The sequence below is a fragment of the Ceratotherium simum genome, chromosome 39, assembly GCF_057802395.1.
Source record: "Ceratotherium simum simum isolate JZ-2026a chromosome 39, ASM5780239v1, whole genome shotgun sequence".
In the NCBI taxonomy this organism is placed as follows: domain Eukaryota; kingdom Metazoa; phylum Chordata; class Mammalia; order Perissodactyla; family Rhinocerotidae; genus Ceratotherium; species Ceratotherium simum.
Genome location: NC_141938.1, coordinates 15,348,835 through 15,364,898, shown reverse-complemented (window position 1 = coordinate 15,364,898; position 16,064 = coordinate 15,348,835). Strand labels below are relative to the sequence as shown.

General features: G+C 62.6%; 1 protein-coding gene and 1 long non-coding RNA gene across 2 annotated transcripts; both read right to left on the bottom strand.

The window, feature by feature from the left end:
- Positions 1–153: 153 nt before the first annotated feature.
- On the bottom strand, positions 154–3,625 carry LOC147912210 (uncharacterized). The gene is made up of 2 exons (XR_015550245.1): positions 1,163–3,625; positions 154–643 (listed from the first exon to the last, which is right to left on the bottom strand). It is a non-coding gene; the product is annotated as an uncharacterized LOC147912210 (long non-coding RNA).
- A 769-nt stretch (positions 3,626–4,394) lies between these two features.
- ABHD17A (abhydrolase domain containing 17A, depalmitoylase) lies at positions 4,395–13,269 on the bottom strand. Its single transcript, XM_087425830.1, has 5 exons — positions 13,151–13,269; positions 9,009–9,545; positions 7,624–7,818; positions 4,966–5,145; positions 4,395–4,874 (listed from the first exon to the last, which is right to left on the bottom strand). The coding sequence occupies exons 2-5, from the start codon at positions 9,338–9,340 to the stop codon at positions 4,649–4,651; spliced, it is 933 nt and encodes a 310-aa protein (XP_087281956.1). The 5' UTR covers positions 9,341–9,545; positions 13,151–13,269; the 3' UTR covers positions 4,395–4,648.
- Between the last annotated feature and the right edge of the window lie 2,795 nt (positions 13,270–16,064).

Here is a 16,064-nt window from a genome sequence, read left to right as displayed (position 1 = left end):
TGGCACCACTGGAGACCCCATCTCAGATCTGGGCCCTCCGGACAATCGCTCCTCACACGGCCACGGGGGGCGGAGGAGGGGACAGAACCCCCACCCTCTTCTGGAACCTCAGGGGGCCCCCAGTCCACGCAGAGACGGGCAGAGCCAGCAGGGTGGGTTGTACGAGCTCAGTTTAATGGGATGATCCGTGAAGCAGGGTCACAGAGGAAGGGAGGGAGGATGGACGGACTGTTCTCGGGCCCCGGGACCCCACGTGAAGTCCAGTCTGGGCTCGACGGTCATCAGGGTCCCAGGGGAGAAGCCCTGGGGTGAGCGGCATTCTCACGGCCCCAGACCCGACCCTGGGGAGGGCACCGTGCCCGGCAGAAGCAGGCTGTCCCCACAGCCCATGCTGTCCCTGCTGAAGCCACACCCCGGGCAGGCTGTCCCCTGGGGTCTCTGGGTGCCAGGGCGTGCCCAGGCCACGGAACAGAGCCCAGCATCTGCTCCTGGGACCCCAGGGCCACGTCTGAGGTGTGCCGGGTCAGGTGTCCTGGGGAGGATGGAAGGTTCTGGCAAGCCATGGGGGGCCCTGCCCAGGAGGCGCATGCTCAGGTCCCCACTGGGCAGCAGGAGAGCGCTGCCGGGTGTGAACATATGTGTCCTGGAAAATTCACAAAATGGAGAACCGAAAGTTGGCCCTTCTCCCACGGGCCGTACCAAGCAGAAGGGTGGGGGGGGGTGCATCCTGGAATGTACCACTGGGTTCCCCATCACAGCCCCTTCCCGGCTCCCTCAGTCCAGAGGCAGAGTGTGGGCCTCAGAGGCATGGGGTATGGAGAGAGGGGAGTCCCTGCAGATGGGCAGAGCCCACGGGCCAGGGGAGCCAGGGCGCCAGTGGTCCACAGGGGCCTGCCTTAGTTTATCCTCATGTGCAATGGGCAGGCAGGCACAGGGTTGAGAAAGGCAGGGGTGTGAGTCATGTCAGCTTCAGAAAAGCCGCTGCCTCAACCACGGTCTACACCTCAAAGTGTGAATATCCGAGGGGGGGCCACCTACTTCAGTTTTCAGAACATTTATCACCGAGTGTCTCGTGAACTAGTTCAAGTCATCAACTACTCATTACAAGATGACAATTTTCTCTTGACTTTAATGAGGGGAGACGGGGCCTCTGGACACTCACTCAGTAAAGAAGACAGCGGGGTTCGGGCTAACGGGGACCATGCAGAGTCTAGAAACAGACCCAGATGCACGTGAGGGCTCAGCACTCGATAAAGACGGCACTTCTGTCATGAAAGAACGGCTTTTTCGGGAGATGGAGTTGGGGCAAACGACTGGCAAACAGCAGTTTTGGTTTCTGCCTCACTCCTTACCAGAAGTACTTTCTAGAATTAGACCAGAAATTTAAATATATGCTTAAAAAAGAAACCATTACATTTCCAGAAGAAAACATCAAATGTTTTATAATCTTGGAGCCGAGAAGGTATTTCCAAGCATGACACAAGATACAGAAGCCATAAATGAAAAAATAATGACAGCGATTTTAAATGCCTGGCAAAAATGAATAAATACAAACAAAAAAAAACCCCACAATCTAAGTTAAAGACAAAGGACAGATTGGAAAAAAACATCTTTAACAACGGGCTAGTTTCCTTAATACGTAAAGTGCTCCAGGAAAACAATAACACTGACGAGCCAATAGAAAAATGGGCGAAAAATACGAAATACAACTGGCTTTTAAATATACAGGTTTATAATAAATTTTTCCAGTTTCAAAATGATTATATTAGTGGTAGAATTGATCAACATAAAAATAAATCTGACAAAAGCATTGAGATGTTCCATTATACTTCTAGGAAACATAAAGTTACAATGAAATACAATTTAACGCCTACCAGGTCCGCAAGATCAAGCATTGATTGGCAGCAGGGGAAACCAGCCCCCTCCTTTGTAGGGGACAGGCAGCTTGCTACGACCTGCTCAGAGATCACTTACTCATTCAGAGATCTACAGAAAGCCCTCTGACCCAGCACTTCTGCACTAAGGAATTTAGCCTACAGACATTTTCCTACTTGGGTACAGAGACATTTGTACGGGGATAGTCAATCCAGCACTGCTTGTTTCAAAAGACTGGAAAGAACCTAAATTTCTACCAACGGGAAGTGGGATAAATAAATTATAGTACTAATAAAATATGGTGCAGTCATTCAAACGAATGAGCCCAATCTGTATTTGGGAAGGTGGAGAACGCTCTCCACGCTAAATTAGGCTCATGTATAAACACGTGAGATGTACACGCATAGATATTCTTTGCCCACACGTGAGAAACTGGTTTATTTCTTCCCCGGGGAGGGGAACCAGGCCTTGGAGGTCACGGGTGGGAAGGACACTGAGTTTTCACCCAATACCTTTTCACACTCTGATTCCCACCCCCCCCAAACCCCCAGTAGATAGTTGTGTGTCATAGCTGCACATCTTTCTAGTTGCTGTATGTGGGACGCGGCCTCAGCATGGCCGGAGAAGCGGTGCGTGGGTGGGTGCGCGCCGGGGATCCGAAGCCGGGCCGCCAGTAGCGGAGCGCGCGCACTTAACCGCTAAGCCACGGGGCTGGCCCCACACACTCTGAATTTCTTAACAGGTGTATCTGAAAACATTTTTGTTCAGTTCTGAGCAGTTGCTTTGAAGTTGCTGGACTGCGCAGCCCCGGTTCTCACGGAACTTATATTCTGATGGGGTGAAAATACAACCTGATCTGTGAGAAGCGCAGGGCAGGGGATCAGTGGGAGCACAAAGCAGCAGGGTCAGAAGGGGGCGGCTTCAGGGCAGAAACACCGTAGCAAGAGACAGCGAGGAATTCAGACGTGTTTAGGAACGTTAGCCACGCTGGGGGGGCGTCGGCACAAGACCGGGATGGAATGAGGGCGTGTCAGTCACAACGACCGGCCTGTGCAAAGGCCCTGTGGTGGGAGGAGCAGATGAGAGCTAGAACCACAGGCGTCCTCTGCTCCAGTGAGTATGCACTCACGTCCAGCTCTGCTTCAAAACGTCCTGAATTTTCAAAACTGTCCCTAGACTCCCAGCAAGAGGGGCCCGTGGAACCGGGGAGGGACGAAGACACCAGCAGCTCCAGCGCCCACTCCCAGGCCAGGGCACTCCCCTGTGTTACAGAAGCGTGGGTCAGCCCAGAGGCCGGCCTGTGCACGGCGGCGGGGGGGCCCCGGGTGGTGACCTCCCGTGTGACACGGCGACAGCAGCAGCACAGCCATGCGGCCCGCCCTCCAGGAGCTCTCCGAGCACCCGAGTGCCAGTTCCCAGCTGCGAACAACAGAAAGCTCCGGGCACAGGCCCCGGGGCCGAGCCCGGCCGGACTGCCGCGGCCCGCTGACCGGCGTCCACACCGAGACCCACGCTGCGGCGGGCGCGGGGAGCTGCGCGCGCCCCGACCCGGGCGGCCCATTGCGCACACGCGGAGGCCGCGGCGCGCGGGAAGCGGGGACCGTCAGGAGCGGCGCGGGGCCAGGGGCCGGCCCGGCGGGGCGCGAGCCGCCGCCACTTACCGCCGAGCCGCGGCCTCCTCCACGCTCCACCGCCCGCCGCCCGCGCTTCCCGGCGCCGCACGTCACTTCCGCTTCCGCCCTGGCCGCCGCCGCGCACGTGACGCCAGCTCCCGGCGGCCGCGCCCCCTCGGAGTCGACCCCGCCCCCAGGCCGAAGCACCGCCCCCTCTTAAAGGGGCCGCGGACGCCCATGAGGTCTCGGACTAGGGCAAGGCGAAGGCAGCTCCGGGCCCTCGCCCCGCCACCGCCTGGTGCCGCGACACACGCCGAGCCGCCGCCTGACCCGGAGGTGCACGACAGGCCACCGGACCTCGCGACCTTCCCTGCCCTAGAGCTCTGCCCCTGGAGGTCGCAGGGGGCACTCCGGGGACTGATAGGGGAGGCCTGATCCCAGTCCCGCCTTCAAGGGCACCCTGGGCAGAGAACACAACTCAAAGGCCCCGAGGGGTGTTGCGGGTGCGCTCCCTTGACCCCAGCCCCAGGGTTAGCCCCTTTTCCTAAGGAGACCCCACGGGGCCCTCGGACCTGCCACGGCCCGTCAGGACCCTCTCTGCAGGGGGGCCGAGGACTAGCAGGACGGGAAGGGCAACCCTCCTTATCTATCGTGGAGCGAAAGGGGGCCTCGCTGGGGCCCGAGGGCAGGCCGAGCCCAGACGCGCTCGGCCAGAACCCGAGGGTTGTCTTGGACAGGGAGCCACCACCCTCCCGGGAGGCGCGCCCGATGAAGGCAGGCAAGGTCCTGGGTTCGAATGCTGCCCGCGCGTCCATCACCACCCAAGCTACCAGCAGCCTCGGGGCGAACCCCAACCCCTCTCTTCCACAGGAGAGCACACACGAGCCATGAGAGGGAAGAGAGGAATCCTAAAATTTTAAATCTTTAATTTCTGTTTCCACGTTTTTCCTTCGTTTTGCTTCCAAAAGGAAAGGAGAGCGTAGCTCCGTCGCCTGTACATTGTCCACGGCCCCTGGGTCGGGGCAGGTCCCAGCCCCTGCGCGCCGGCTGCCTGGGGGTCCTGGGGCGCCCGGGGTTTCACATGCAGCCCCCGGGGCCGGGGCGGGGCGAGGTCCGGGCGCCGCCTTATTGCTGAGGTCCGGCGCGGCGCGGCCGCTCGGCTAGGCGCGCTGGCTGGGCAGCTCCTGGGAGATGAAGCGGCGCAGGCGCTCCAGGTACTGGCTGTACAGCTCGATGTCGTTGTGCCCGGCGCCCTCCACCCACAGCGGCTCCACGGCCTTGGGGCAGCGCTCGTAGAGCGCCAGCCCGTGCGAGAAGTCGATCACCTCGTCCTCCGTGCCGTGGATGATAAGCACCGGCGACGTGATCTTGGACACCTTCTCGATGCTGCGGGGCGGGGCGCGTCAGGCCTCCGCGCCCCGCCCCCGCCGAGGCCCCGCCCCCGCCCCGCCCCGCCCCCGGGCCCGCCCGCGCTCACTTGGGGAACGCGTCGAAGCAGTAAGTCTTCTTGGTGTCGGGGAAGGCGACGCGCATGCCCGAGGTGAGCGGGGAGTGCAGCACCACCGCGGCGCACTCGTAGCGCGAGGCCAGGTCCACGGTGGGCACCGTGCCGATGCTCTGCCCGTACAGGACGATGCTGTCCGGGCTGATGCCATACCTGGGGGCGGGGGCGGGCTCAGCGGGGCCGCCCGCGCGCACACCCCGCCCACCGCCCACCCTGCTCGGGGCACGCCCCCCTTCTCCGCGCACAGCCTCCAGGCAGTAGGATCGCACCCAGGGGCTCCCCTGCCGCCCAACAACGAGGCAGTCCGCTCAGTAGGGAGGCAGGGCCCGGGCAGGTGGGAGGAGAGCTGGCCCTACGCTCAGTTTCTCCAACAGTACCCACTTGGCTCGTGTGGAGTGCACCTGCTGAGGGCTTCAGGGCCGCCCTGTGGCTCCTTGGGGCAGAGTAGACCCTGGGGCCTCTCCTGCTCACCCCGCGCCCCCAGCCCTACACACACTTGACCAGGGTCACACCCAGAACCTGCTTGGGGCCTTCCTGTCTCTGTGTCCAGACTAGAAAGGCCTTCCTGGTCACACTGGGAGGAGGGCCTGTCTTCCTTGCTGCACCCCCACCCACCCACCCACCCCCTTCGCTGTGCGGACTCGTGGCAGCTGTGTCCCCTGATGTCTCAGCCAATTAGGTGCTGAGTACCACACAGGTGAGCAGGAAGAGGGGCTGCTGTGGTGAGGTGGGTGGGCACCACTTCTTCCCCGGGCACCTTCCCTACACAGTGGCCAGGTCCTGGGCCTCCTGGGCACCAACTCCCACCTTTGGGCCCCAGTCCCAGCCCCTTCCCACACTGCCATCCCGCATACACCTCCGCTAGCACCCCCAACCCCAGCATGGCTGATCCTGCCCCAAGCCAGCTCCACGGCCCCCACATGCCTGTTCCTGACGGCACAGGAACCCACTTGCCACCCTGCCCATGCAAGAGGCCTCCAAGGCTCTCCTCCCACATATCTACGACCCCCATCCCAAGAAGATGCCCCTCTCCTGGTGGACAGGGGCCAGGGCAGGTCTGTGGCTCACCTGGGCAACCCACCAGGGCAGCCAGACTCCACCTCCCTGGCCACCCAGGGGCCATCCACACCTGGCACTCCAGGTTAACCACTGCCAGCTCCCAGGCCCTTGGGGATGCCACCGGGCCTTGTGCCAACCTAGCACTCCCCCCCCCCCCGTCCATGGGCTGCCATGGCCACGGCTGTGCTGAGTGCCAGCCCAGCCCTATCACCTGGACGTCCACACCTGGACCAACGAGACAGGTGCCGAATGGAGCTGCTCTCCTTCCCCAGGCTCCCAGCCCCCAGTCACCACTTGGGCCCAAGCTTCCCTCACTCCCACCAACTCCCCCAGCTGCTGGGCTGAGGGACCAGGGCTCTGGAGGACGATGCTGGACAGATGGACAAATGGACAGAGCTCGGAGCCCTCAGCCCACAGCTGGGTGTGCTTCTGCCAGTGACCACCCCCCACCCCCGCCACCAGGCGGGCAGGAAGGGCTGAGACAGCCGAGGGCGGGCACATACTTGCACCAGGACAGGTCCCTGGAGCCAGGGCGGTGCCAGGGCACCCACTCCCGGGACCCACAGCAGGACTGCCTGGTGCGTCACCCCAGCAACCTGGGCCCCGCCTCCCCAGGGCAGGCTGACTTTGGTCCCTGCAGGAGTGGGTGGAGCCGGCTGGCCAGGCAGGGCTGATATGGGCAGCCCCCAGCAGGCAGCGGGCAGCACCAGGTGGGCCTCCTTCTAGAGCAGTGCTGGGCACAGGGCCACGGTTGGCAAACGCTGGCTCAGATGGAGCGAATGTGCTTCAGTGAGTGAGCACTGAGGGAGGGGGCCGCCCAGGATCTGGATTGCCACCACGGTGGGGCCCAGAGAGAGAGGCATGGTGGCCCTGTCTGAGTCAAGCTCGCAGGTGTGTGCTGGGGGCCCACACCCAGGAGGACCTAGCCTCTGCTCGCTGACCTCCACTGATCACCAGGGCCGTGCTGTGCACCAAGCTGCCCTACAGAACCCTCCAGAACCCTCCCTGCCCAGAGGAGCCCCACACCCACCCTCCACCCCCAGGATGAGGCCAAGCTCCACAGCCACACGTGCCTCCCAGGCCAGCCCCTAGAACCCTGATGCAGCAGCCCGGCTCCCCCCACACCCCAAGTGCTCCCTCGGCCTCAGGGTTCCCAGAGTCCTTTCCCACGGCCCTCACACACCATGTCCTGGGGCCGCGTCCTCTGCCCACCCTCCCTCCAGGCAGAGCCTCCACTCCCCTGGGGACAGCCCCAGCCCCTGTCCCCACCTCTGCCCAGGCTCGGGGCTCCCAGGAGGGAGGATGGGCCCACGCCCAGGGAGGTTTGAGGGCTGCCCGCCCCGCCCCCTGCACACCAAGCGTGCCGGTCACCACGCGGAGGGGACACGGGTCAGGCCTCACCCTCTGGCCCAGTGTGGCCGCTGACCACCTCCCTCTCCTTCAGGGCCACCCACCAGGACTCGGCCCGCACTTCCTCCTGCCCCAGGGAGTCCCTGGGTGGGCGCTTTCCAATCCACCCAGTTTCCCAGGGTCTGGTCACCCCAGGTGACCCTCCCCCAGCAGGACGCTCACCTGGTGCGCAGGGCCTGCCAGGCGGCGTCGATGTCGGCGTAGAGGTTCTTCTCAGAGGGCCGGCCCGAGCTGGCGCCGTAGCCCGAGTAGTCGTAGGAAAAGACGTTGCAGTTGATGCGCGTGCCCAGGCCGATGTAGAAGCTGCTCATCTGGCCCAGGTCCACCGCGTTGCCGTGCGAGAAGAGGACCGTGTACCTGCGGGCGGGGCGCAGGTCAGGGGGCGAGGGAGGAGGGGCGGTTCACACCCCCCAGGACGGGGCAGGAGTACTGACGAGCGGCACCGGCCGCCTGTGCGCAGTGGCCCAGCTCCTCCCGGCTGTGTGATCTTGGGCAGGGGACGGCCAGTGGAGCCTCAGGCTTCCCCCCTGTGAAAGGGGGCTACAGGGACCATCGGTCACATTCTCAGCACAGGGTGGACCCACAGCGTGACCTGGGCAAGCTGCAGTGACCACCACGTGTCCGCTCTGGGCAGCGGCTGCCTTTCTTCTGGAATCATTCCTTTTAGAGGGACTCTGACAGCCCCTGAGGATGGCAGGGGCATATGCCTGCTTCCTGGAACCTTCCAGGATGAGACGGCGGCTTCTTCATAGGCAGGGCTGTCCCCTCTATTCTTGACAGCGGGCCCCGCCCCCGCCTCCACAAGCAAATAAAGCCCATCCCTGTTCACAGCGATGCGGCCCTTCCTGCCCCTACAGAAGACGGCCACAGCACTCGCCTCATGCACTGTGGCGGCCCTGGAGGCCGCCAGCGCAACAGGACCTGCCCCAGGTCACACCGAGAGCAGGCAACGTGGCTGGACCCTAGCCACTGGCCGCCGGCGTCTCTTCCTCCAGCCCCGCCCGGCAGAAAGGTACAGCTCGCCCTTTGGACTCAGATCTGGAGTCAGAACCCTGCCTGGTCCGAAGGCAGAAGCATCTGGAAGGCCCCACCATGGGCTCAGGGAAGAGCTGTCTGCCTCCAGGCCCCAAGGGTGCCCCATTCAGAGAGTCAGACTCGGTCTGAGCCCTAGCCAGGCCTCAGATACCAGGCCCCAAGCACCCAGAGACCGTCCCTGGGCAGGGGAACACCGAGACCCTGAGGCAGGCGGCTCCCGGACGAGCAGGTGGCATGACGCGGCCACTGGGAGCCACCTCCCTGAGCCCTGGGGTGCTCATCTGCACGACGGGGCTGCAGGTGGAAAGGCACCCAGCATCAAGGGCCCAGGACAGTTCCACGGCAGCCGTGAACGAGAAGAATCCATAGGGCGCCTGCACCACCCCCTCCAGGGGCCACCACCGGCCAAACGGGAGCCCTGAGGACAGAGCGAATCCCGGGTGGGGAGCCTCCCGGGTCCCCCATCCCCCACTCAGCCCCTCCCCGCTCTGGCTGGCATTTGCGAGGCTCACCTGGCGCCAGGCACGCAGCGCACGTACATGCAGGAGATGCGGTTGCCCCGGCTGCTCTTGGTCAGGAAGACCTCGACGGTGTCCAGCTCGCGCTGGCTGTACTGGAAGTCAGCGCGCTCCATCAGATGGAGCTTCCAGCGCCCCGGGGTGCCAGCGGACGCCCGCAGGGTCCCCGACGGGGCCGCCCCCGCCCCGCCGGGCCCCGGCTCGGGCTCGGGCACCAGCGAGTAGGTGGGCTCGGGCGGCAGGAAGGCGAGCTTGGCGGCGATGCGGCCAGGGCAAGGCGGGCAGCAGAAGAGGCAGCAGAGCTCGGTCACGGACAGGCCGTTCATGGCGGGCGCGAGGCCCCGGGGCGGGCCGCACCCAGCAGGGGAGGGGTGGGGGTGCTCCGAGACGTGGGCGGGGGGGAGGGCCACCCCCGGCCAGCGCCCCAGACGAGAGCCCCGTTAGGAGGCGGCAGCCCAGCCCCATCGCGGTCCAAGCCGAGCCCTCGGGAGCCTTGCAGCCTCGCGTCTCCACGTCGTGCAAAGGAAAACCCTGTGGGGAACAGCAGATACAGGGTCCCTCGGGGCACCACCGGGAGGCGGGGGACCCCACCTTGTCCATCCCGAGCCTTGTGGCCTTCCCAACGGCCCAGTCCACCCTCTCCTGCCCAGACTGCTCCCCCCCGCCGCCCCATGGACTTGGGGGCCCAGCCCACCCTCCACGGGGACCACACACCTCCAGGGGGACCTTAATGGGACCCAAAGGTGACCAGGCCCCCCTGCCGCCACCCTGCTTCAGCCTGCAGTCACCACCTCTTGCCATTTAAGCCCATTTGTCAGCCCAGCCTCGGCCTGCAGGCTGTGCGGGGCGATCAGACCCCCAGCCCACCCAGCTCTCCCCCGACAGCCCCTGCTCCCAGCCCAGGAAAACTCTGTCACCCCCCATGCCTCTGTGCACACGGCTGGCCCATCTCCGTGCTATCCTTCAAGGATTCGTCTGCCACCCGCGGGTGACACGGAACAGCGGAGGCAAGGACAGGCTGCTGCCTGATGGGAGGGACCCAAGAGGGCGCTCACAGGGGCCGGCCCCGCGGACGGGCAGGACTGCGATGTCCGGAGACAGAGGAGCCAGACAGAGGAAATACAACAAACAAAGGCTCGGGTAACAAAAGCAGGATACATCTCGGGGCTCGGAAGGCCTACTGAGTGTGGACAATGGCGCGCCCCTGTGCTTGGGGCCAGGCCCGGGGGGTCCCGGGAGCCACGGCTCCTTCTCCAACTCTGCCAGCCTGGGGGTCTGTGACCTTGGGTGAGTGGCTTACCCTGCAGGGCTCAGGTGCCTCATCTCCCAGTGCAGACACCACCCACCTCACGGGGGAGTAAATGAGATGAGGGGCTTAGTGATGGGTGGAGGGGGGCATGGTGCAGAGTGGAACTCAAACGTTCTTTTTTCAGAACATCATGAAATGTTGTGTTAAATAGACTGCAGCTAACTTGCTAAAGCAACTACAATCATCTACAGAGCTGCCAACGGAGAGTCTAGAAGGAAATTCAAAGGTTTGAGAAGAACCTGTGCGCTTAGTGCGTTCTCCCCACAGACTGGAACGAGCGCAGGAGACACACAGACACACACCTCCGCCTGAGTAGCAGGGCACCTTGCTCAGTTTTGGGGCCACAGTGTTTGAAAGCCACTGGGCCAGGGACACGTGGATTCAGAGCAGTCCGAGGCCCAGAAACACACCTGCTCCCTCCGGACCTGTGATGTGAGACCGAGGGCTGGAGAGAGCCACCTCCCGCAGGCACCAGATTCGGGCCACACAGAGGGTAGCAGGAGAAAGCGGTGAAAGCCCAAGTGGGGACGTGGCCAGCTCCCAGGAGTCCCCCAGCTCCCGGGCTGGGTGTGCACTTTCTGTGCAGAGGGGAGAGTCCATCATACTGGTTCTGAGACACAAGCGGGTTTGCCCCCTGGACACTTGCCGATGTCTGGGGACACTGCTGGTTGTGACAACTGGGGAAGGGAGCTACTGGCATCGAGAGGGTAGAGGCCAGGGATGCTGCTCAACCCCCCACAACACCGAGGACGCCTGGGAGGACGCCGAGGAAAGAATTATCTGTCCCCAAATGCCAACCAAACTGAAGTTGCTCCAACAGATTCTCAAAGCGGTCCTGGCCCCAAGAGGTGACACTCCATGGCGCTAGGCGGGGTGGGGGTCTGGAGTTCAGGCAGCACAGTGAAAGTAGTTTTAAGAGGAAGGCCTGGCTGAGAGCGGGCAGGTAGGAGGCCCCCAGGAACCTGGAGGATGAGGAGCACACCAAGGTGGACTGGCGCCACTGACCAAGCCAGAAACCGGGAAGTCATCCTTGACTCCTTCCTCCACCCTCAGACCCGCCCATCACGAGGGCCTGCTGGCTCTACCTCTCCCTCCCACCAACACCTGGGCCCCACCTCTGTCACCTTTCACCTAGACCGATGTGGCAGTCTCCTTCCTTGCTGGTCCCTGCTTGGCCACCATCACCCCACTCCAGGACGTTCTCCCCCCAGCAGCCGAAGGATCTTGTCACAACACAAATCTGATCGCCCACCTCCCTTCTGGTGGCCCACTATTTTCAGGATAGAGATCAAATCCCTCGCCACAGCCGCCCCACCCAGGGCCAACCTCTCCAGCCTCACTCATCCTGTACCCCACGCCCCCTCGCTCTCCCCCTCGCTCTCCCCAGACGAACCACCACACTGTGCCCTCCTGCCTCTGAGCCGGAGCCCATGCAGTTCCCCTGCCGGGGACCTCCCATCTCACTAGGTGGTCCTTGCCCCCGTGTCCTGTCCACCCTTCAGATCTCCCTTCCAGCATCCTTGGAGAGGCCTTCCAGAGCGGGTCAGGTTCCCCTATACACACTCTCATGGTTCCAGGTCCATCTCCGCAGCGCTCACCACAGCTTGTATTTACGTGTTTAATCATACCTTCCCCCCAACCAAAGAGAAACTCCATGAGGACAGGATCCTATCTGTTCTTGCTCAACAAACACTGGCTGAACACATGGGCAAAAGACAAGTGGCAAAGAAGAACAAAGGAAGCTACAGCCCCCCAGGTTTGACAGGGAAGGGGGACAGTCTCTTCTCGGGCCACATACACCTGGGACCTCCCGCTGTCATTTATGGGTGTCACTGAGTGAGCCCCTAGAGCCGGGCCTTGGGCCGGGCAGTGCACACCCCAGATGCCTCGCTCACTGGGGACACACCACTGGCACCCCGAGCCCCGGCGGTTCCGTCCACAAGCACACACTGAGCACTCTGCTGCCAGGCCCCGTGCGGGCTGGCGGTGTTACAAAAGTGAACAAGGAACCAGGCAACTGCAATGCTCTAAGACGACCTAAATACAGACTGTGACGGCACCTCACCCAGGCAGTCAGGGTGGGAAGCCGCCTGGAAGACAGGGCAGTCTGAGAGGTGCAGGGACAGTGGCTGGGGGACAGGGAACACGGCAGAGGAGAGAGCATGGGCAAAACCCCAGAGGTGACAGCGCGGTCCACGAACTGCGGGTCCCCAGCTAAAGCGGACACTGGGAGGAAGAAGTGAGCAGAGGGATCCCAGAGGGAGCCAGGGCCGGGTCAGGCCGCGCCCGTTGAGTTTGGACTTCATCCTGGGGGACACGGGGAGTCTCAGGCCAGGGATGGACACCATGGATTAGGGGCAGTGGGATGTTCCCTGGCTGCAGCCTGGAGATCGGGCTGCAGCGGAGGCCGGGAAGCCTGCCCCGGTGTCCCAGCCGCCCGGAGGGCGCCTGCGAAGGGGCAGAGGCGTCTGGGAGACGTTTAGGAAGCCGGGCTCGGCTACGGACGGCTGCGGCGGGCCCGGGTGTCGGGCGGGGATGGAGTCCGCGGTCGGACGGCGCACTTGCGGGCCGGGGGCGCGTCCCCGGGAGAATGGGCGCCCACCCCACGTCGGAGGGCTGCATGGACCGGGACAGGCCTCTGCCGGAGTCGGAGACGCTGGCCCGCGCTCCCGGCCCCGCGCCCGGGGCCCTCCGACCGGGAGTGCGGGGTCCCGGGGGCGTCCGACCCGGCTGCCCCGGCCTCGAGGCCCGGCCCGGCTCCTCAAACCGCCGGGGGTGGCACCGAGGCCGCGCCGCGCCGCCGCGCCCGCCCCTGCCCAGCACTCACCGCCGCGGCCCGCGCCCCTCGGCCCCGGGGCCGCGCTCCATGGCTCCCGGCCGCCCGCCCGTGCGTCCGGCCGCCCCTCTGCGCCCGAGCCCGGCCTCCTGCGCCGCCGCCGCCGCCGCTCCCCCGCGGGCGGAAGTGAGCCTCGCTCCCGCCGCCGCCCCGGAAGTGACGCGCAGGCGCGCGTAGGGGCCGGAGCGGCCGGGGGGCGGGGCTGGGGGTGGGGGCGTGGCCGAGCGTGGGAGCGGGGCCAAGCTGTGGTTGGCAGGGCCGGGGTTGGGGGCGTGGCTGGCCAGCTGGTGGGGCGAGGCCAGGCTGGGTGTGGGGCGGGGCTAGCGTGGGTGGGCGGGTCCTGGCGCGGTGGGCGGGGCCCGAGTTCGGGATTTCCAGCATCGGTTTTCAGGAGCGGAGACTCACGATCATTCATTTATTCTTTCGCTCATTCCAGGACCGGGATTAGGGTGAGGCGAGTGAGGCACTTGCCCCGGAAACCAAATTTACAGAGGCACCAAGAAATTCAGTGATCAAGATAAGAAGTATTTTAATACATATTAAAAAAAAGTCTTATTGGAACCGGGACCCTGACAAGAGGCAAGATCGTGCAAGGAAGTGCAGGGTCGGATCTTGCCTTTATTTAAAATCTTGATATTCTGTTCAGCATCGATTCTTTCGCACTCGTTTCGGCTTTTTAAATATTGCATTACGTATTATGAATCTCGGTAGTTCGGCATCCCTTTACTGTGCCTGAGGGAAGCACCTCGCCCTCCTCACCCTAGTCCTGCAGGCTCAGCTCAGCCTGCAGGGACCCGGGAACCTCTTCGAGAGGGTGGTCAGGGCAGGCCTTTCTGAGGAGGTGACAGGGACACAGCCAAGAAGACTGCAGAGTCCAGTAGTGCCCAGCCTGGAGGCAGGATTGTAAATTAGATGGCCAGCCTTGCCCTTCCAGGCTTGTAAGTTTCCTCCTGTTTGCATGCCTTTTCCAGCTCAAAATCCTCCCACCCCCTACAGGCAGCCCCAGCCCCCTGTCCTCCCCAGGGACTCTAATTTTAGCTTCATTTACAGAAACAAGCCTGCGCTCTGGGCTCCTTGGCCAGCCCTCCCCCCAGGCCCCATTCCTGGGGTCAGCTGCCAGAACAGGACTGAAGCTCAGGAATGGAGACTGCCCAGGGGTGGTTTCCAGCCAGTTTCCTCTGGTCCCCTGCCTGGGGCTCAGCCACCACCTCCCCCAACTGTGTGCCAGGGGGCTGCCGAGGGGCGCCCCAGAGTCCCCCTGCCTTGGCTGTTCCCCTTAAGGCTCCCAGGGTCAGCTCAAGTTCTCCTGGAGTCCAAAAGTCATAGCCAGGCCAGGCTCCTGCCAATTTCCTTGTGACTTCTTTGGGAGCAGGAAGAGGCCTGTCTGCAGCCTCCTTCCTCCAGCCCCGTCTTGCCCTCCAGCCCCTCTCCCCCTGGGGTGGAAAGGCACCAGAAAGGCCAGCTCCACCTGACCTATGTGCCCCGAGGGGAACATTGCAGACATGGTGAAGGGGAAGTGGGCCTAGGAGGTGGAGGTGAGGCTCAATTCCTAGCCAAATGTCACATTGCAAACGATAAAGTCACAGCTGTAAACCTCCCAGTGTCTCAGAAGGTCAGCCACTCCTTTCTCCTCCCCTCCCAAAGGCCCTGGGTGACCTCTCACCCCTTTTCCCCTTGCTCTCTCTACCCCAATCACGCCAGCCTTGCTGAGTTTGTTCCTACCTCAGGGCCTTTGCACTAGCTGTGCCTCCTCCCTGGAGTACCCTGCCCCCAGAGACACATGGCCGGCACCTCCTCATCTTCAGGCATCCACTCAGACGTCACCTCCTCAGAGAGCCCTCCCTGACTACTCCCAACCAAAGTCTCTACCACACACACCCCTGTCCCATCACCCCCTTTCTTTCCATCATAGAACTTACCACCTGCCGTCAATTTATTGTGTGGTTTCACAGTTTATCACTTGTCTTCCCCATATTCCATGAGCTCCTCAGGGCAGGGACTCAGGCTCTCGTCCACCATATTCCTGCCTGCCCCTGTGCTGCCTGATTAATCTGTGGATGCATAACACACGGAGTGAGGGTGATTCCCCAATCCATGGCCTGGCCTTTGTAGGGTGGAGGGAGGCTCCATGAAGACCGCAGGCCATCTGGACACTGTGTTTCTCCTCTCCTGACCCGAGAGGCTCAGCCTGTCCGAAAAATCACTTGGCCACAGGAATCCACAGTCTTAAAAACGCTCCCACCCTGGCGCCATGAATTCCAGCCCCTCGCTGTCCAATATGGAAGCCATTAGCTGCACGTGGCTATTTAAATTTAAATGAATTGATTAAAAGTCAATAACATTTATTTATTTATATTTTTTTTGTGAGGAAGTTCGGCCCTGAGCTAACATCCGATGCCAATCCTCCTCTTTTTGCCGAGGAAGACTGGCCCTGGGCTAATATCCACGCCCATCTTCCTCCACTTTATACGGGACACCGCCACAGCATGGCTTGACAAGCGGTGCATCGGTGCGCGTCCGGGATCCGAACCTGCGAACCCCTGGCCGGCGAAGCAGAGCGCGCGCTTAACCGCTTGCGCCAGCAGGCCGGCCCGAAAGTCAATAACATTTAAATTTCACGTCTTCAGTTGCAGCGGCCCTATTTCAAGTGCTCAAGAGCCACGCATGGCTGATGGCTCCCATACTGGACAACACAGATGCAGAACGTGTCCATCACCTGGAAAGATCTAGACAGCACCGGTTGAGAGGGTGAGCTCCACCAGGAAAGCGATCTGTGTCTGCTTTGTCCCCCATGTGTCCCCAGTGCGCAGCTCAGGGCCTAGCATTCAGCAAGTGCTCAAGAAATGTTGATGGAAGGAAGGGAAGGAGGGAAGGGGATAAGGAGGGAAGAATTCTCCTTCTAAGG